Genomic DNA, 22952 nt, shown 5'->3' on the forward strand with positions numbered 1-22952 from the left:
ACTTAGTAATTTTTGCTTAACAAAGATTTTTATTCGGGACCTTTTTGATACAATTGGGGATCATTTAGGTTCCAGGGTGTGAGAGTGAACGCACTGCCGACTGCGAGCGGTGCAGTGGTAGAAAGCGTCCGTGGGCATATCACATCGCAATACAAATCTTCAAAGTATAAGCCATTGTACAACCACATAGATTTATCATTGTGGCACGGAACTGGCAACAGTGGTAACTGCAAAGCCCGCGGCACCACGATCAGAAATGCATTTATTTGTTCGTTACTCACTGATTGTATCAGTGATTAATGTCCAATGTTTCAGCAGAGTGACGTGAAACGTTTTGATCAATGAATTTGTTCAAATTCGGGAAGCGACATTTTTAGGGACACGACGAGAGGCAAGCTCATCACCTTTGTCAAAAGTAACCGGCTGGACTGCAGAAAACCTGCAATTCAGTGATTGTTTTAGTAGACAAGCTATGACTAAGGACCATCTCACGCGCTTAAAACATAATTTTCTACTTTGTGCCGTAGAAGGCTCGTAACAATAGGTAAATACGTACAAAAGCTAAAGGTTTCCAAAGTACGACTATTACTACTTTATTATATATTAGTTAGGTAGGCAGAGGCACTTATTATTCTATCTGACATTATTTTAACGTGTTAATTTGTAATGTGTTTATTAGCAAACCGCGAGGAATTCGACCAGAATTTAGTCCACAATTAAATAATATTACGAGTTTAAAATAATTCTGGCTGACCTACCTCATAAAGAACGATCATGCCTAGGCAATTTCTATCGTGATTAAGTGGTGCTTGCTCATTACTTAACGACCAAATTTATATGCAAATTTTAATTAATTAACCTGCTTTGTATTCAAAAACGGATGCTGAGAAGATTCTTAATTTTTTTTTGTAATATTTCACGACGACGTTCACTAGTGTTTACTTAACTAGTTCCATTTTAAGATTTTTAACCAAATAAATATTCAAATCCACTTACGTAACTTTTCAAAAAAGTCAAAAATATTATGAGATTTTATTTAGCATGGAATCATTGTCAGGAAGCATTCATATAAACTTCAAAGAAATTCATAAGCGTAAGAAATCGTAAACCCGTATTGATCTGAAGATGTTGAAGCTAATGATGATGATGAATATTTTTTTGTTTATACCAGGCGGGCAGACGAAGGAAGAGGTGATAGAGACGAACGAACGGCTGCGCATGGTGCGGATACGGCTGGACGAGAACTATGATACCGCCAAGAAGGCGCTGGTGACGCTCATGACGCGCTACAACGAGTCCAAGGCGCAGAGGAACCTGTTCACCAGATACGCGATGCTGAAGGTCATGATCAAGGTAAGAGTTAGCTTACTTTACCACAGAGGCTTCCAGCTACGGCTCGTAGACCGGTTCCGGCCCGCGAGCCTGCTAATCTCGCCAAATACTTAGCCAAATGCCTTCCGTTGCCTGTGGAGTGCGGAGCAACAATATGGAGACCTCGACCATATAGTATCTATTATTATCATCCATCGCCGCGTCACGTCAGTTTCAATGTGTTATGGATCCCGGAGCAGCTCTTATAGAAATTGTAGCTGAAGATTGTGCCAAATTGTACGGTGCAATGCAACTTAACATTAGTAGGCACTCTGCACGATAGCACAAATTTATGGTAGCCACCGTGGAGTTAGAGTAGATTATACCTCCTAAAGTATTACCCCGAAAGATAGGTACTGTTGTTGAAGTACCTATATTGAGATGCAAGTAAGGTATATTAAAAATAAATAGTCTAGACAGTATCGTGAATGATGAAGGAGTTTAATATTCAATATAATTTCGGCTGATAATCTTTAACAAAATAATACTACATTTTCGGAACCATCACCTTACCTTACTCAGGAAATCCATCGAAGTTACGTACTCAAGACGATCGTCTGACTGATTACAAAACATCTTTATGTATTTTAAACACCTATATACGTACAAACAAAAGCATTAGAAAGTAGAGGGTCTACCGCGAAAATAGAAAATCGACCCTCAGGCCTCTTCGTACAAAATTTCCATACAAAGTGTTTCGTTGTAATATTAGCTCTTATGTGTTGTTGTGTTACAGAATATAATTCGCTGTGCATAGCGGCTAATTCCTGGCTACAATTAAATAACGCGAACACAGGCAGGCAACCCCCGAGCCAGTGCAACTGACTGCCTTCGTGATATTCTCGTAGCTTTTTATTTTCGATTCGGGCTATTCAGTGTTAATTGAATTACGCTTGTCTGTATTATTCTATATTGTAGCGAATAAGTACTTAGTATTGTTTCCTAAACGAAACGAAATGTACTTATTCTCAAGAAGGTAGGTAAGCGTAAAAACGGACGGAATTTGAAAAGTGAAATTAAACTTGTTTAGTTAAACCTCACGTGTGCTAACTCGAGGCATGAACACTATATAAAGTGATGTTGTTATTAATGTTACCTTAAGAAGCTCGATATTAGACATTATACTCGTACTTTACAGTAAAGTGTGTTCGGAAAGAGAAAAGAGTCGTGGAACGTATGGGGTCCAATACATTCCACGACTCAAAGAAAAGAAAAGAAAATCATTCTAACTGGCACAGACTCTAACAGAGGATTTTCATTGAGCTAGATTCTTTTTTTTTTTATAATATTCCTGCCTCAAGTTAGCCCACTGCTTATAAAATAATCGGTCAGAAACTGACTTAACTTACAGCACCTTTCAACAGAATTAAGTACCTAAAATACCTGAATCCAAAAATATTAAATCCTTAATAATTATTTGATATAACTTCGGACTCTCTTGCGTCATCTGGACTCGACAGGTTGCTTCAAATTGCCAAAATGTTCAGGAATACTGAAATTACATATAAGATCCTCCCATTAAATAAAGATATATTTACAAATAAGAATTTTTCATGAACAACAAGCCTAAGTATTACATGTATTTTTTTTTTACAAAATACTGGGATCACATACTCATGGTGATTCAGTTGAAACAAGGCATAAAAAAATACTATTCCTCAAATCATAAAAAATACAAAAGCCGTACCCCCTTATCCATAAAAAAAACAACGGGTTGCACTCCGGGAGTGCCGACAGAAGTGAAAACTCAATAACTAGTCCAAAATGTTTGCAGCACTATGTATAATCGACCCATCCTCCTTTCTATTGAAAAACTTTAGTTCCGAAATTGCTGGCCAGTGAACTTAAATTTGTAGCGTTAATTGTTTAAAATTCGAATAGAAATTGTAAAGTTACCTTGCAGACCTCGCATCTAAATATATTTGATTTAAACTTTCCCGATTATTAAACATTATCAAAACTACACAACGGGACTTAATCGCGTATTTAAGTTTTAAGATTTACTTCCGACGTTTCGAGGACGGCGTTGTCCCCGTGGTCTTCTCCGAGACCAAGTCCCGTTGTGTAGTTTTGATAAATATATTTGGTCATGATATTTTGAGTTTTATTCACCTACTACATTGTACTAGAGTTCACTTTTATTAGCGATTTCATCAAGATGAGACTTTATTGAATTATATTGGAGTGATATAAAGTTAGAATGTAACTGTGAAATCCTCGTATTTCAACCCGTACAAGATTAGAACATTGAGCTTTATTGCTTAATATAAAAGTCCAGTTTTAAATAATTGACCTGATTATGATACGTTATGACTAAAGTTCTTTGGTGAATAACATTGTCCGTCACACATGACATAAGTCACGCAAGCGCCCTGCGCCGCCTACATGAAACAGCAGGCTCAGGCATACATTTTCGCCGTGCGGTAGAAAGAGAGGAGAGACGCCTTACGCGTTACGCGTTACGCTGTCCCGAGTTTATCATTTTTTCCCCACCTCAAAAAGTGCTGAGCGCCGCTAAAGAAGTTTTCACTTCAAAAACTTTGCAAATGTCAATTATTTCATTTGTTTCTTACAAATAAACGATTAATAGCTAATTGAGGTTTGTAGTGTCTTTATGAATAACGCTGTCATCAAAATCAAAGTAATAAAAGTTTTCTCTCAATAATAAAAATATCGTTATTATTTTGTGGTTCTCAAAGCAATAACGCAGTACTTATGAAACACATCCAAGAATACTAATATAATTCAATTACTTCCCCCCAAAGTTACTCGTAATATTGCTGCTTTTGCACGCCTTCTTCTGCGGGCTCAGCACGGTTCCATTTTTATCGACTATCACTATACGCGTCCCTTTCGCACTTACATACTTGTTAGAACGTGACAGGCATGGTGACAAGGGATAAAAACGCGACCGTGCTAAGCCGCCTGGACATCTGTAATTGGGTAGAAATGTAAGTGAGTTAGCGAGGCACAGAGGGCCTACCGCGAACTACTTCCGACGTGTTTCCTCCATTGCACACTTACGTATGAATTTACAAGTGCGACAGAGAGGCAACATGGCGAACGTGGTTCGCGGTAGGCCTCCTGGGACGTACTCAGAAGCGGTGTAGGGCCGCGTTTACAGTATGCAATAAAAGGGTTGAATTTAATAGAAACCTATACACTTCGTCGTCTATGCGTATTTATTATTCTATTGTACATTTGGGTCCGTTACGGCGATCAGGAAAGTCTAATTATACGTTTCGAAGTTATAAGTAGCAGTTAAGTGACAGTTTCATTCATACGTTTAATGCTAAAATCAATGGTTTTTAAAACAATTTTCTTTAGTTTTAGTAAATAAATAAAATTATGGGATATTTTTACACAAAATCACTTAGGTATCGATATGTTTATAATATAAACACTTATTTACATAGAAAACACCCAATAAATATTTAAGCCATAGATTAATAAATAGTTAGTTTCAAGAATGTTATTTAATACTTATCGATACAAATTATCCTTATTACATACATATTAAGTGCTTAAATATAAAACGGAAGCTGTAGAAAACCAAAATCAAAATCATTGTGTGTTCCAAAATCATAAAAAAACTACGAATAACAAAGAAGATAGAGGACGTGCCCTGCATTTTGTGCTAGTTCGAAATTATCTATAGCGTCACTGGTTTATACGAGTAAGTAAAAGTTCTACATAAGGCTGGACTTTTTTTTTTCTTTAACCTATTGGTGTGTCCCACTGCTAGGCAAAGGCCTCCCCTCTTTCCCGCCACTTGTCTCTGTCTAATGCACACTCCCGCCACTCCACACAGAATGTATCTAGGTTGTCCCGCCATCTCCGTTTGGGTCTTCCTCTGCCCCGAGATCCATCCTGTGGGATCCAGTCCGTGGATACTTTAGCCCAGCGTTCTGGGTGCATTCGGCAGATGTGCCCTGCCCAGTCCCATTTCAGCTTTGCGGCCTTCATGCCCACATCCACAATGCCAGTTTTGGAACGCAGTTCGGTGTTTCTAATACGGTCGGTTCTACGAACACCCAGTATGCTGCGTTCCATTGCTCTCTGGCAAACGAGTCTGGACTTTTCAGTTTCAGTTTGAGACTGGACTGGACTTATAAAACTTTTATGATCTCGAGAGTGTGAAGCAGCCGCTGGAGCGCGCGGGTCACGTAGATTCCTTTACCACTTACATCTCCTCCTCCTCTCCCTCCTGAATTCCTCTAAGTATTATTATTTGTTGCCGAAGCAAAATAAATAATCGTTCCATTATAGAGTTGTGTAGTATGCTAAAGAATTCTGTGAGCATGCTTGGGAAACTGATTATTTCCTACACTCGTCTTGAAAAGGATTTTGGTAAAAAATTTTCTTCTTCATTTCATGGTTATCGTAATATTTTTACTTTCTTGAGCTTTTGAATACAATATTGAGGTAATAAAATCACGTCATTCTATTATTGTTTATTTATTTATTTATTTAAACTTTATTGCACAAAGTATATACAAAAATGTACAAATGGCGATGGCAATTGTTATTATTTCTTCTGCTATTTTTTTGCGGAACGCTAGGTTTTTCGAACCCAGAAAACATCAAGTGTTTGAATTCTCCATTTATGATACAAGACCAGAAAACATGTATTAATAGGTCCCAATTTATCGTAATAACTTTGGTAATAATTATGAAATAGATTGTCCTGAAATCAATAGATACTACTTTAATATACAGTCAGACGACAATTCCTCTTCTATTCCAGCCTCTTTCGTAATGACTCTATAAAGGTTGCGATAAAATCACGAATGAAAGATTACACGCTTCAATCTATTCCCGCCGGTTAAATGGATATAGATGGACGTAGACGCTTATCTACATTGACGAACTGTATTATCGATAAAGTCCATTTTCACAAGATTGTGTTATTTGTGTGACGTCCTTGCGCTAAGTGTAATTCCAAACTATAGTGCTTGAAGATCGTTTTTTCCTCTTAATTAAGAAATATATCTTCCTAAGTTATGTTTTTCTTTAAACTCAGTATCGCTGGTTAGTATTGTTATCACTTGGCTGCTTGACTTTGCGATCTTCGTCGTCATTTTTCTTTAAGAATAGGTTTTAAAACAATGAATGAATCTAGGGTTGAAATTATGCATAATTTTTTTTTAGGAGACTAAATACATACTCGTACTTAGGTACTAGATCAAGATACAGAGTGTTTCACTAAGTCTATATAGCAGTGCTTCTTCCACCAGTCATTTATTTAGGCCTGTTTGATACCTTTGTTTGCATATTAAATGTTTTCTGTAATTTGTTATAATTTGTGGCTCAATGAAAAATATTTACTTTCTCGTGACTTCTAAAGTAAAAAGACATTGTAAGGAAACGAGACTTCCATAGCTTAATACAAAGACAAAATATTCCCAGATGACATGACTGACCCATAATTCTAGTTTCTACACGAGTAGTCCAAGAAAATGAACACCTTTTTATTGACAATGCAATGAAATTACCCCAGCACGTGACGGAGAGCTCGTAAATTAAGGGTAGAGGAAATAATAAAAGGCTAGGTGACCCGCCCGGCGTGCCTCAGGGTGCTGATATTAATTTAATGTCTTTCTTCGCTGGAAAACCATATATATATTCGAATCTTTTTCGGAAAGCCCAACATGTGTTAAGGCTTACAAGAGTGTTGTGAGTTTTTATGCTGTGGTTATTACGTTACTCTTCCTGCAATAATTTATTAACATTAGCAGAAACGTTGCTCTGGAAAAAATATGATAACATAATCATCCCTGACGCACTTCAATGTTCTTGTTCTTTTCCTTACCATCGCGAAAATGTAAGTAATGCGGCTGTACACCTATATACATATTTGTAACAAGGTACTTATATAAGGGAGACGATACGATGGTCTTGTTGATGCCGTTGAATATATAGGTATATAAACTATTTGCACTACTTCGTTACCTAACATGAAATTATGTGTACTTGTATGTTTTAATAAGCCAGCGGATTGAGGTGGGTATAATAAACAAAAGGTTTTAGTACAGGTACAGTCTAAGATCTTATACATGTGTATCATGTAGGTATAAGATCTTAGACTGTATTAAAACTCTGTGAAGCTCTGAAAGTAGTACAATGTATTTATTAACATTGAGTTCCTAAATTAACGCTTAATTAATTTATTATAATTATAATTCGACCATTTTTATAATAGGTGCCAGAAAACGACGAAAAACCGAAACTAAAATATATATTTCAACTGCAATATAAATAAAACAATGCATGATCCTGTTTAATTTGTAGCTACAACAGTAGGTCTACAGTTCTAGCTCGTTTGTTTGCTCTCCAATATCCTAATTACTAAGACTACAGCAATTACTTACTAAGAACTCCTCTGGGCTTAATTTGATCGAGCCACAAACACCGTGTGCATTCATAAAGGAATATGCATTTGCATAAACAGTGTAAGCCCAACAATCTCCCGGCTCATGTAAATATGGCGGCACGGAACGAAATTCCCTTATAAATAATTTATCAGCGCGTGAGATCGACCTTTTCGAACTGTTTTGATGATACGTGTATGGGTGTATGTGATCAGATGAAGAGTTAGGTACTTAATTTTTGTGGTTCCCGGTGTGAGGTCGTTAATATCTTGGAGATTAAAGTAGCGGTGTGAAACAGTGAATGGAGATCCTTTGACTGTTCACCCTATGTACTTACCGCCTTATTCATAAACGCGCTACAAGCCTCAATTAGCTAGTAATCGTTTGTCTTTATCTTTCATTTTGACTTATGTATTTGTAAAAAAGGGATAAAACATAATTTGACTAAATGAGACCCGTAAAGTTTTATGAATAAGGGTCTAGACTAGGTGGCGAACACAGCATATAGGTTTCATAAAGGATGGCCCTGATGTGATATCCCTGCAATAGAAAGAAGACGAAATGAACTAATCTTAGTTCACCCACCTAACAAAGTGCCTGGGAGCAGTGAAAAACTACTATTTACAAAACATATTTAATTTTCTCGTCGAAACAAAATAAAATAATAAATCAATTTCAATAATAACAATTCCAGTGACAAGAAGACATGTGCTTTTGTAGTATATTACAAATTTCCTTGTCAACGTTTATAAGGTTGGTTAAAGAGGTGTCTAATAATTACCTCCTTAATTAAATTAATTATGTCTAAGAGGGAAGTTAATTCTATTGTTAGGGTTGTTCGTACCTCGACACCTGAAAGTACATAACACTATATTATTATAATTCGTGAACTATTAATAACTTCCTCAATTTAGGTACTGTAACATATCAAACTCATTCTGCAATATTACGTAGTAGGATTTGTGCCTAAAGACCGCAACTTATTACGAAATGAAATTCTCTAGAACCTAATATGCGAGCTCGGCCTTTTTATTTCTTGGCTACGACCGAAGGGTATTGTTGTACGGTGTAAGTCTTATAGACCTTATAGTCTTTATTTGACCTGAATTAACTAGTAAATTTACTGAACTCAATTTACTCTAGGTTTCCTGTGTTAAAGAAGTAGACAATATCGTCTTTCTAGAGTTCTACACCATCATAATAGTCCATTACCAAGCCCGCGTTAAGGCTTGTATTTCCTACCAGAATTGCAATTCGCTCATACTTAGACAGAAAGTCTTCCCTTCTTAGTAAAAAGATGTACAGTAGCGCTGGGAAGAAACTCGTTCCTTTTGCTTGTCATAATGTATTTTTGCTAAGAAGCGGTTGTGGTATATCACTATTAATAAGATGTAAAAAAAACAGGCAACACATGAAACGTCAATTTATTCTTTCTAATAAGAAATGGACTTTAGTGTATTATTCCTTTGTTGATATGTTGCACTTATAAGATAAGATAAGATAAGTACCTATTCATCCCTTGCAAGTGAAGGAAGCGATACTTGTCAGGATCGTAGCAAGTGGAAATGCGTGGTCTCTGCCTACCCCTACGGGCAATAGGCATGATTATACGTACATATGTATGTATGTATGAATGTATGTATGTATATGCAAGTTGAAAATAAAACTTGTTTTGCGATGGGACCCTTAGTTATCAAATATCGGTATTGTTAAAAAGTATCAGCTATACATTACGAGTAGTAAATACTGTTTTCTTTCCTCTACCTAGAAGGTATATTCTGTCATATTGTTCCAAGCTTCTAGTAACTTGAGACGTGTATTGTTCGAGACAGCACTGCTTTATTGTGTCAACCCAACTTCTGCTAGTTTCTGAAAATAGCAATTAGTGAAGGAATACTTAGGAAGACGATATTTTCTCTAGTGTTTAAGTTCCTCTTAAGTTTACTAAAACCGTGATATTATTAACGATATTCTAGGTTAGAAACTTAACTCAAAGGGCTCTAGAAAATACTTAAAACAATTTCATAGGAAATGTTAAGTTTAGATAATATCCCTACTTAGATGAAATTTGGTATGGACATAGTTTGAGGCCCGTAAAGGGGGTATAAAATTTTAGGTGTTCTAGAGACTTCACCTTTGCCCTGTTTTGATTTTGCTAACAGTAGCAGGCAGCGGCTGCTGGTAGCTATGTATTATGGGTGTTCACTCACAATAAAAAACAAAAACTAAACCTACATAGTCAATTAACCGTCTGGAGCAAAGCCTCGGACAGACAGATAGACCTGGCGATACTATAAAGGTTTCTAGGTGACTACGAAACCCTAAAAACGGCACTGAACCTTTGCTCTTAAAATTCCAGTTTATTAGGGTCTAACGATCTGCATTACAGTCCTTTTTACAAGGCGAAAAGCAACAATGGTAGAAACGATTTGCGGCTGGGGAAATGTTCATTTTATATTTTAGTCTGTCCTATTTTTACATTTACGCTTCGGGATTGTTTATTTTTTTACCAGTAGTGCAGTTTGTCTTCTTCTTCTTCAACCTAGCGTTTTCCCGGCCTAGCGCCAGGGTCCGCTTTCCTGCTCAGTCTTCTCCACTTTGCCCGGTCTTCAGTTTGTGAATAAAATTTTTTTTAAAAAACATGTATCTAAGATAACCGATGAAATAAATCTTTCATGTGTAAGTATTATGGAAACCGAAGACAATATTATTTATAATCGATTTTAAGCAGCAGGAGATTCTCAATTCATCGGCAATATTGTGAATAGGTACTTTTATTTTATTTGATACTTTATATTTGGTCCCATTGTCATCAAGTGGGAATTCCTCTCGTAAATCACTTTATGGTAGGTAACGTAAAACTGCTCATGACTCATGACCAAGTGTTATGTCGTTCCGTACACAAAGGAACCTTATGACGATTGACGCGTAATAATATCACAGTCTCATATTTTTATAGGAGCACCGTACCGCCAGGGTTCCTTTTTTAAGTGTCGACACAATTGATCTTTCCATTCTCTCCTCATTTCCCGTGAACTAACTTTTCAAAACACATGGGAGATTGTCTGCCGACAAAAATTACCGACGGGCAATAAATTTTCCACCGCTAGACTTTAATTTCCTTTGCCAGGCAATTGATTTTCTCTCGGAAAATACACTTTAGTTCCGGTGTTATTGTTTCGTATATTTTCTAGTGATCTTTTCAACGAAACATATGAAATCGCTGATAAGGGTCATGACTTCAAATGGAGAAAACTTTTCACAATGTGTTGCTCATTTGCCAAGTTATTAAATAAAACTAGAGGCATCCGGACTACGAAAAAACTACGGAACCCTAAAAATTTAGCAGAATAATGCAAATAATTAATATATAACCTAATTCAATATAAATTTTATGTAATGTACCTAATGAATTAATGATAATCAACCATTGTAATGTAATGTATTGATAATAGTCCAATTGATGTAATGAAATGTGCTATACAATTTTAAGAGTGAAATTTATTTATCGTAATTGTTATTGCATGTATTAAAATTAAATTCAATAATATAATTATTTTCAGTCTCGCATATGTGCAAGACTGAAAATTATTATTGTTACTATAAAATTTGCGCATCGTTTAAATACGATAGAATACTGTACAATATTCTACAAGAACATCCTGTAACTATAATTAAGTATTCTTGCAAATAAATGATATTGATTGATTGATTGAAAAAAACTTTTTACAAAAAAAAGCAAACCGACTACACTTTTGCACCTTACTCCTTTGTAATAAGGCGAAAAGTGTAAACATATTTTTAACGTCGACTGTACCTACAGAAAGTACGTTCATTGTCGTCGTGTAAGGCAATCCAACGTAGGTACATCCTTATCGAATCGCACCAAAATCATGGTATGCTTCAAAATTTGGCTTGGCACCGACTTCAAACATATCAGTTGGTAACGCATAGACTTCAAAAAGGATAATATTTTATTTCATCCTTTTTGAAGTCGGTTTGCTTTTTTTTGTAAAAAGTTTTTATTTTTCCTTTTTTAGTTTTAACGCATTGTTAAAAGCGCGACGCATGAATTAAAAACAAGATCATGTTTAACACTAAATTCGTGTACCTATTACTTTAATAAATATGTAATCAGGAATTTTCTCGAGTCCGTCTGGGAAATTATAATTCCTGTCACTACTACACTAAATCCATCCTCCGTCCCTCATCCTCAATCCCTCAACGCCCCGAACACTCAACCTCACAGCGCATCAACCCCTGATCTAGGAACCCCTCGACCCTAAACCAGAAATTTTCTCGAGTCCGTCTAGGAAATTATAATTCCTGTCAAGAGAGCTGTGAGCGAGATGCATAAAAAGTTACATTTAGATGCATAAGACGTTAGCGAATATGTCAATGTCAAACTCGTGGTAAGGCTACAGTTGCAGTACATTAAATTGGTGGTTTTCGGAAGCAAATGCTCGAGTTACTTTAGAAAACCCCGAAATCACTTAACACGTGCCTTTAAAAATTGAGGAGTTCCCTCAATTCCTCATGGATTCCATCATCAGACCAGAACCAAAAATAATACGGAAACACCTTGGAGGTAACTTCTTCCAAACAAAAAAAGAATTACTCAAATCGGATTACAGGTGCCGGAGTAATCGCTGAACATACTTACATTTAAAGAAATCATCATCATTATCATCAAAATAATCATCATCATCAGGTCTACTTCATCAAATTGGTGGTTTTCGGGAGAAAATGCTCGAGTTGCTTAAGAAAACGCCCAAAACACCATGCATGTGCCTTTAAAAATTGAGGAGTTCCCTCAATTCCTCATGGATCCCATCATCAGAACAAAACCAAATTAAAATGGGACCAACTCGGAGGTAGCTCCTTTCAAACAAAAAAAGAATTACTCAAATCGGACTACGGATGTCGGAGTAATCAATGAACGTACATAGAAAAAAATAAAAATAAATAGCCACAACCGAATACAGAACCTCCTCCTTCTATGAAATTGAAGTCGGTTAAAAATAGATGTGTAAGAAACAGATGTAAGTACCTCATATCACGTGTTCAGGGCTTAAATATCTAACTCAAGTACTGATATAGTCACACTTATTAAGCCAGCCAGCATCCCCACTGTGAAAACATTTTTACAATTTAACAAGACTATTCGAGCCAACTCGCTGGAAGACTATCAGGTTGTAATGCCCTCAGTTTGCGAAGGAGATTTAGAGACAAGCCAGGTTTTCTCGCCACTGGCATGGGGCCAGCAAACTTAGCCACTTGAGACAGTTGAGACATGATTGCATGGAGCATAGCTTGGATTAGGTTAGGAAAATATTGCTTTCGCGGTTTTTCAGTTTGAGAAACTTTGCTACGCGACTTTCTGCTCTTGGCTCTAAAGTGAAGATTTTACATCAACTAGGAGAACATCTGTGCATTAAATGTTTTCTTGAATATTTGTGCGACCTAGTTCTAGTTTTAGTTTTAGTTTCACCAGGCTTCACTGAATATCAGCGTCACGTAGTGTGTCATAGGATTCAGTTTGGGACATCAAGCTGAGTGAGGACCTTTTATTTTAGGACAAATGTACTATTTGTGCTAATAAATATTTCGTATTCTTATTCATTAAGTAAGAAACTTATGATATGAAATTCGGTAATGAGGGGTTAAGAGCGTAATTCTACCCCACGATGAACACCAGCCGTGACATTGATTGAAAACCGAAAATACGGTAAACAATCGGGAAGTAAACGAGTAGTAAACATTCTTTTATAAGGAAAGTGACTGTTGCCTTCCCCATTGAAATAGTTTTCCAACAGGCACTTGTTGCTGCTGTTATCTAGTAGGTTATATTTTAAGACACAAATATGCGGCATTATTATTAACAAAAACTCCGATTTTTATGACTCTGACAGAAACTGTTCTGTTCGTTTTGACTGTTACAAGACACGCCCTAGTAATAGAAAGAAATGAATGTAGATATGATATGTTCAATGTACTTACATATGTAATATTCGTAACTTCTACACGTAACAGTAAAAGGAAAAGGAACCGAATGAAAGGTAGTTTTATGGGAAGTAATATTATTTATACAAGTGGCCCGCATTTATAACAAGAAAAACTTCGTCAAAGGACTTTAAGTACATCTAACTCCGCAATATTGATGGAAGTTATAACCAGAATCACGTACTTTTAAAAGTCCTCGGTGGAAGTTACACAATGAGCAACCAGCTGCCGTAGTTAACGACGACAAAGTGAAATACTTTCCGATTGAGTTCATAACAAGGCAGTTTACCAACTAAAACAATGTTTTTCATATAAGCAGTTATCTCATAAACCGCTAATGTAAAATCGCTTTTAGTTACATTGTAATATCGTTGAATTTTGAAAATCATGCGTTTCGATACGAGCCTGTGAAAGTACATTTTGCGACTAAAACTTTTTCCGCTCCGAGGAGACTTAATTATATTTGGCAACAAATGTGTCCAATTTCCCGACGTTTCGTTTGCACTGCACTGAGTATAATGTAAAGCTTGTTTACCCTTCAATTAAATTTTTTATTGTACCTTTTTTTTTATATAGCTCCGAAAGGCCAAGCCGTATTGTTTGACCAAGATGTTGGCTTTATACAGATAGCTTATAAATTTAAGACTTACAGAGTAAAAGTCTTGGTAACTACTACGGGATCTGATAACTTTTTAGCTTTAGGCGCCTAGTCGTGGCAACACTTTACATGAAATGTTTTTGGTGGGATCCTTATTACTTGTACCGTGTTTTGTATAATCTTTTCTCGTTAATGGAACCCTCTGGTTTGACACGCACTTGGTTTATATATCTATTACTAATAACAGTAGAAACGGAATGTACTTAATACACTCCAACAAATATCACAAGAAAGACATAAAGGCCCACTGGGCTCCAGTTTAATCAGGTGAAAATACCAATATTTACTATATAGTACCTACAATAGAGACCCGAGTAAACAACCAATAACAACGGAGTTGAATTTCTGCCACAAGCCAGTTACAGCCAAGTTGCTGGCGCTAACTGAAATTTCTTTTTTCCATGTTACAACTTTTTAGTTGGCGAGCACTCCATTCAACAGAAGTTTAAAGCCGATTGTTGGCTCCTACTTAGTATTTTAGAGGGAGTTTTAATCATTCCATTTTGAAATTTAACAATACTGGGAATATGATAGTTGATTATTTTTAGTTCTTTTTGATGTTATTGTGTCGGAAATTATAACAAATGAAAAGAAGACATGAATAATCCTTCGCATCTAGAGAATAAGTTTAGGTAGCCATACCCTTACTAACTTACTTGTTAAATAATAAATTGTACGGGAGATACAGTAAAACTTATTAATTATAAGTTATAGAGCTTAAAACTTAATACTTGTTAAGTTTAAATCTTATTTCGCATATCTCGCTTAACATTTATTACAAATGGGTTTTTGTTCTTATCCACGTATGGAGTGAGAACACTTCTTCTTCGTTACACTCTTTACTAAGTGGTCACTAGTAACATTATGTTAACATTATGTTAACTTACTTCACTATGCCAATATTACCTACTACAAGTTAGGTGGTTTTTAAATTTAAGTTTACTGAGTATTCTTTTTGTATTTATTGTAACTAACCGACCTCAAATAAAAAAAAAACTTTTTACAAAAAAAAGCAAACCGACTTCAAAAAGGATGAAATAAAATATTATCCTTTTTGAAGTCTATGCGTTACCAACTGATATGTTTGAAGTCGGTGCCAAGCCAAATTTTGAAGCATACCATGATTTTGGTGCGATTCGATAAGGATGTACCTACGTTGGATTGCCTTACACGACGACAATGAACGTATTTTCTGTAGGTACAGTCGACGTTAAAAATATGTTTACACTTTTCGCCTTATTACAAAGGTAAGTAAGTAAGGTGCAAAAGTGTAAATATATCTTTGACGTCGATTGTATCTAAGAACACACCTCAGAACACACGATCAAACCTTCTTGGCGCAGTCTGTACCATGTTTGTCGGCACATTAGTGGAAATCCAATGCATTTTTTTTTCGTCGGTTTTTTTAAAGAGCATTTCTTACTAATGCTCGAACAGTCTATAGAACGCAAGTGTGAGATTGGGACTGAGTAATTTCCCGTCCCTTATCCAGAGGACTACATTTTAAAATATAAAACAATTTAAGAAATTTACCTTCTTGCCAAATTTCACCTAAAGCGGTTCAGTTGTTTAGCCATGAAAAGGCGACAAAGAGGCAGACAAAATTACTTACACATTTGTAATAGTTATTAGTGCAGTTCTAATGGGATTTATAGCTATAAAGCTGATTATTTTGACTGGTATTGTTACTACTTGGCTTGGCACCGACTTCAAACATATCAGTTGGTAACGCATAGACTTCAAAAAGGATAATATTTTATTTCATCCTTTTTGAAGTCGGTTTGCTTTTTTTTGTAAAAAGTTTTTTTTTTATTTGAGGTCGGTTAGTTACAATAAATACAAAAAGAATACTCAGTATACTTAAATTTAAAAACCACCTAACTTGTAGTAGGTAATATTGGCATAGTGAAGTAAGTTAACATAATTTTTAGTTTTAACGCATTGTTAAGAGCGCGACGCATGAATGAAAAACAAGATCATGTTTAACACTAAATTCGTGTACCTATTACTTTAATAAATATGTATGTAATCAGGAATTTTCTCGAGTCCGTCTGGGAAATTATAATTCCTGTCACTACTACACTAAATCCATCCTCCGCCCCGCCACTGGCCCAATCCCTCAACGCCCCGATCACTTAACCTCACAGCGCATCAACCCCTGATCCAGGAACCCCTCGACCCTGAACCAGGAATTGTCTCGAGTCCGTCTGGGAAATTATAATTCCTGTCAACTAAATCCATCCGCCCGCCCCGCCACTGACCCAATCCCTCAGCCCCCCGATCACTCAACCTCACAGCACATCAACCCCTGATCCAGGAACCCTCGATCCTGAACCAGCAACCCTTCAACCGCCATTCCCCGACCCGTTAATCTCTGACCCCTTAACTCCTAACCCTAACCCCCGATCAGTAGCCTTACCAGCTTACCACGAGTTTGACATTGATATATTCGCTAGAGCATGTGTGTAACTTTCTTCCCATGCATCTCGCTCGTACTAACCTTAGTGTGAGCGAGATGCATAAAAAGTTACATTTAGATGCATAAGACGTTAGCGAATATGTCAATGTCAAACTCGTGGTAAGGCTACAGTTGCAGTACATCAAATTGGTGGTTTTCTTAAGCAAATGCTCGAGTTACTTTAGAAAACCCCGAAATCACTTAACACGTGCCTTTAAAAATTGAGGAGTTCCCTCAATTCCTCATGGATTCCATCATCAGACCAGAACCAAAAATAATACGGAAACACCTTGGAGGTAACTTCTTCCAAACAAAAAAAGAATTACTCAAATCGGATCACAGGTGCCAGAGTAATCGCTGAACATACTTACATTTAAAGAAATCATCATCATTATCATCAAAATAATCATCATCATCAGGTCTATTTCATCAAATTAGTGGTTTTCGAGAGAAAATGCTCGAGTTGCTTAAGAAAACGCCCAAAACACCATGCATGTGCCTTTAAAAATTGAGGAGTTCCCTCAATTCCTCATGGATCCCATCATCAGAACAGAACCAAATTAAAATGGGACCAACTCGGAGGTAGCTCCTTTCAAACAAAAAAAGAATTACTCAAATCGGACTACGGATGTCGGAGTAATCGGTGAACGTACATAGAAAAAAAAAAAAAAATAGCCACAACCGAATACAGAACCTCCTCCTTCTATGAAATTGAAGTCGGTTAATGAAGGGGTTATCAATTTGACTCTATGTTTGTAACGCGATTGTTCTGCCAATCCTGTATTGATATTTACGGTTTTTTTAATTTCATAGATCCATATCAGAAGCGCATTCAGCGCGTTTTTGGAAACTCTTTTTCTTTTACTTTTAAATGTTGATTAATCGAACGAGCGAGCGAAGCGAAGTGAAGTTCTTACATTCGACTTTGAACACACGGCTGGCTAGGGGCACGTCCCGGCATTTCGATGTTTTTAAGCTGAACTATCAGAGGATAGTTTGATACTCGATAACTTAAGTAAAAATGTTCTAATTTAAATGAAATTGGGTGAACGTATAGTTGAGGGCATTATATTTTAGTCATTAAATTTTGAGCTCAAGAGCTCGAACAAGAGGTTATTGAGCTAGAAGAGCTGAAAGTGCTAAAAAGCTATCTGTGAGGGGTCTTGCTATTCTGGTCATTTTAATTGCAAGAAAGTATGATCGAGTTTGGTATCAAATGAAAGTGCTCGGTTTACACATTTATTATTTTAGGTTGTATTGTAGGAACAATTGCGTCATAAGTCAGAAACGCGCATGTGACACCCTTAATATATAAACATCCATAGACTACGAAAACCGCTTAGCGTTACTTGTTAGTCTCCATAGGCTACGGTGGCTAAAATCGAGAAAAAACTGTTTAAAAATTGAATTTAGCAAGGAGCAAGTACCAGGGCCGCATGAGTTACGAGAAGGTGTCGTTGACCAGCCCGCCGTGGGGCGCGGGGCCCGGCGGCCGGGGCGCGTACCAGTATGAAGGTATCGCGGCTATATACTAGCGTATCTTAGCTGTATACTTTTGGTTTGGTTTGTTTGTATGATTCTACTAGTTTAAAGACTTTAAAGTATTATTTTTGTTGACTTGCAGAAAAAGTATTGTATCCAATAGTGATGTAGTCAAGCTTTTCAGTCTCGTGACTACTTGGGCAACACAGCAAGCTTCGTTGCCTGAACACGGTGCTCGACTGAAGAGCTCTCTATTGTATCGCGATTGTATGAAATACTATTTTTTATATGAAGATTTTTTTAAATGATGAAAATTTTCGAATCCATGATGGCGGCCATGCACTATGTCATAAAAGTCGTCATGGATGTCGTTTTATAGATTTTAGGGGGCCCCGATTTCGAAAATAATGACCATTTTGGAATCCAAAATGGCGGCCATGCAGTATGTCATAAAAGTCGTCATGGATGTCGGCTTATAGGTTTTGGGAGGTACAGATTTCGAAAATGATGACCATTTTGGATTCCAAGATGGCGGCCACGCATAATGTCAAAAAAATCGTCATTGATGTCCTTTTATAGGTTTTAGTAGGCGCAGATTTCGAAAATGATGACCATTTTGGAATCCAAAATGGCGGCCATGCTGTATGTCATAAAATTCGTCATGCATATTGTTTTATAGGTCATCGTCATCGTTTTCGAAACCTGCACACCTGTTTCAAATAAGGTATAGATGCATCCTAGTAAGTCAACAACATCTATATCTACTATCGAAATGTACTTTTGATAGTAGTAGTACAAAATGTAATCTGAAAGGAATCAAGTAATGCATTCCTGTAATGAGGAATTGGCATTGATTCCAATTACTAGTAATTGTAATATTTGAAAAAAATATTCCTGATTCCTCAAATGGAATTGTACTTAGTAATTCGGTATTGTTAGATTACAAAGTAATCTGGGAATCGGTAATCAGATTGCAAAGTAATTTCAAGTAATCGTGGAATTAGGAATTAATTACGAAATGCCCATCTCTAAGACTAAGTAGCGCTGCATTCAATTGATATTTTTGGCGAACCGCGAGTTCTCAGTTCGGGGCGAACTACTAGTTAATTTTTTTTCTGGATTGGCATAAACCTTAATAGGTAATTATTTTCCTGTAATAACTTCACGTTGGATGAAAGAGTTATAGGCCACTTTGACCGAAAAAAAAACTTTTAAGATGTGGAAAGATTGAGCATACCCTGGGTTCAATAAATTGGAGTTTAAAGTCGATTTATTGCAATAAATTTTTGACCCATTATGAAATGTTTAATTGTCAATACAAAGACAAATTACCTTATAATCATACCTAATATGAAAACCCCCACTAAAGTAGTTTGTAACAGATTGATGTAACGAGCCTCACAGCAATAACTACGTAACGCCATCGCGAGTGATTGATGCTCGAGATCTGTTCCCGTCACATTGCCGTCATAAATATTAAACACTACTGATTTTCATTGCTGGCAAGCTATGAATTAATATTAGGCTTCTTGCGTGCCTACTAAGACAATGACCGAAAATTATTCAGGCAACAATATATTCTTGGATGGGAAATTTTGCATTATTTTGTCATTTTTCCAAAGCACATCGGTGACTATAGTATCTACACTTGCACCATTACACTGACAGAGATATTAGAGATTATCAAATGTGTTACTGATAAAGATTTTACAGTACAAAATATGTATCTTCTGTGTGACCTTGTTCTTAATCTGCGCAAATTTGGAGCTGGAATAAATCGGCGATAGACCGAGATGAGCCGAGCATAATGACTTGCTCATGGTATAATAATATACTCCGCCTGGTACTCCATTCCCGTCTTTTCTAGGTCACCTAACTGACACGGGCCTACGTCATCATGCGACAGCGCTATATGATAATATGCGATAGCGCTATTTATAGCGGCCATGTTGTTGTGACGTAGGCCCGTGTCACTCTGGGAATGGAAGACCATGTTTTATTAGACTATGGACTTGCTCTTGTAGTAGTGCCCAATTGGCTACTTTCCTACTAGTCAAATCAGCTTCTTTTTTAGAACTGTCAAAACGATTTGCTAATAAGGAATTTATACCGTGGTCTAATAAAACATGGTCTTCTCTTCCCAGAGTGACACGGGCCTACGTCACAATAACATTGCCACTTTATTTCAACATAACATGTTACATGGGTACATTTAGCGGAGTCAGTTATGAAGTTGACCCAAAAAAAATTTATTAAGCTATGAGCTTCATCACATATGATCTTTGAGTAATTCTAAGCATTTCAAGCCTGGGAGGCAATAAGAGGCGGGGGGGTACAAAGATGGCCGCCACCCGTCATCATTCAAAAAAATCTGTTCTGGTCCTGGTGGCTACTAGGGCAAGTTTGGTATCATTTTCGTATAAACCGGAGACGTAGAATTCATTGCTGATATTTTTTTTTTCAGCTTCATAGTAATTTTACAAGAAAAACGTAAAAAGATGAAAATTTAGGATGGAGATATTTGCTTTGAGAGCTAATAACTTTTGTATAGTGGCCAAAAATATCATATAAAAAATACTATGATAAAGCGTAATTCATGCAGATTCTAAACATATACACGTTGAGTGCAAAAAGATGGTGAAAAAATTATTAAATGACCGCAGCGCGGGTAGTTGGACTTTCGTTTATCTTGCGGACCGTCGTTTATCTAACAAAATGATCGAGTACGAGTATCTACGTAGGTATGCTTACTTTGCTAGATTTTATGATGGCGAATAAAATACTTTCATCCATACATAATTAATCATACAGACATAATTTTATGCACTTTAATTTTAATGCACTTGCAACGATTTGAGCGGGGCCTAGTGTTATTTGACCGGTGTTTTCTGTAAGGTGGAGGTAAGTACGTACTTCCCCAATTGAGCTCTGCTCGGATAGATCTGGAATGACATCCGCTGTGCTGTGCCCTACCACACAAAGCGAGATGACATTTACAGTGCCCATACCTCTCTTTTGAACGTAGTTTAAGGATATACCCGGGTCCAAAATTGGGTCCGAGAAATAACTATTATAAATGAAATTATTCTAATAAAATAGCGCTCTTATTTTTGCTGATAATATTAAAACACTATTTATGAGAGAAATTGTACTACTTAGGAAGAGGCAAAATATTTATTTTCACGATAATTTTCATGCTATAACTCACTTTAAGTAATTTTATAGGTACTTAGTTGTTGTTTTTAATAAATAACTTCAACCTGCACATAACATTCATTTGGATTTGATTTGGTTTGATTTTGTTTGATATTTTACATTTAATATTTGCTTCAGGTTGGTGTGGTGAAAAATTCTGTGTTTCACTCGGCGGCAAATTTTGTTTAACCCTCGTTCTTTGAAACCCTTACAACGCTCAAGATTCCATTTTTCGAACCACTCACTACGCTCGGGGTTCAATTTTGAAATCTTTCGCTTGATTGGGTATCAATATTAGCACGAGCGGTTAAACAACAACTTTGCCCCCTTGTAAAACAAATAACTATTATGCGGAGAGCTTACATTTAGAAATCATAACAGCTATGTATATTTGTCATACTAATATAGGTTATGCAAGTATGACTTGGTGACAAACCAACGAAGCCCCGCCTCGCGGGGCTTCTATTTTCTGCTCTGAGGGATAAAAGGTAACTAACGAACCTAACCTAACCCAACCTGAAATTGCGGTTGTACATGATCTTATTTGTTAAGCGAGCCGCCCTCCTCTTTAGACATGGGGATACCTGTGTGTATTTTTTTAACCTATACCAGAATTATGTCTGTGTACTGGAAACTGCGGACATTAAATATACAGAAAGCGTTTTATTCGTCATCATAAAATCTAGCAAAGTAAGCATAGTTACCTACGTAGATACTCATACTCGACCATTTTGTAAGATAAACGCCGCCTAGCGAGAGTCCAACTACCCGCGCTGCGGTCATTTAATTATTTTTTCACCATCTTTTTGCAGTAGGATATTACTAAACATGTATATGTTTAGAAGCTGCATGAATTGCGCTTTATTATAGTATTTTTTGTATGATACTTTTGGCCACTATACAAAAGTTATTAGCTCTCAAAGCAAAAACCTCCATCCCAAATTTTTATCTTTTTACGTTTTTCTTGCAAAATTACTATGATACTGAAAAAAACAAATATCAGCAATGAATTCAACGTCTTTGGTTTATACGAAAATGATACCAAACTTGCCCTAGTAGCCACCAAGACCAGAACAGATTTTTTTGTATGATGACGGGTGGCGGCCATCTTTGTATTCCGCCCTCCTCGACTAGACGCACGCTTCTTATCGCCTCCGAGGCTAGAAATGCTTAGAATTACTCAGAGATCATATGTGATGCAGCTCATAGCTTAATAAAAAAAATTTGGGTCATATATGGCAGCGATCCGTAACTGACTCCAGTACATTATACCTATGGTTAATAAGTTAAAATTTTCTTTATAATTTTATAATTTTCATTTATATGTATTTTATCTTAAATTTTACAATAACACGTAATTTTTAATTATTCGTTAGCAATATCTTCCGATTCACGAAATAAATTTCAGACGTTC

General features: G+C 36.5%; 1 protein-coding gene across 1 annotated transcript in view; it reads left to right on the plus strand.

The window, feature by feature from the left end:
* LOC134792406 (uncharacterized) overlaps positions 1 to 22952 on the plus strand; it is a 265633-nt gene that overhangs the window by 236370 nt on the left and 6311 nt on the right. The window contains exon 4 of the mRNA XM_063763700.1: positions 1172 to 1353. Within this exon, the coding sequence (XP_063619770.1) occupies positions 1172 to 1353 (182 nt within the window). The remainder of the gene's footprint in view (positions 1 to 1171; positions 1354 to 22952) is intronic.

This window comes from Cydia splendana, chromosome 7 (genome assembly GCF_910591565.1).
Source record: "Cydia splendana chromosome 7, ilCydSple1.2, whole genome shotgun sequence".
NCBI lineage: Eukaryota > Metazoa > Arthropoda > Insecta > Lepidoptera > Tortricidae > Cydia > Cydia splendana.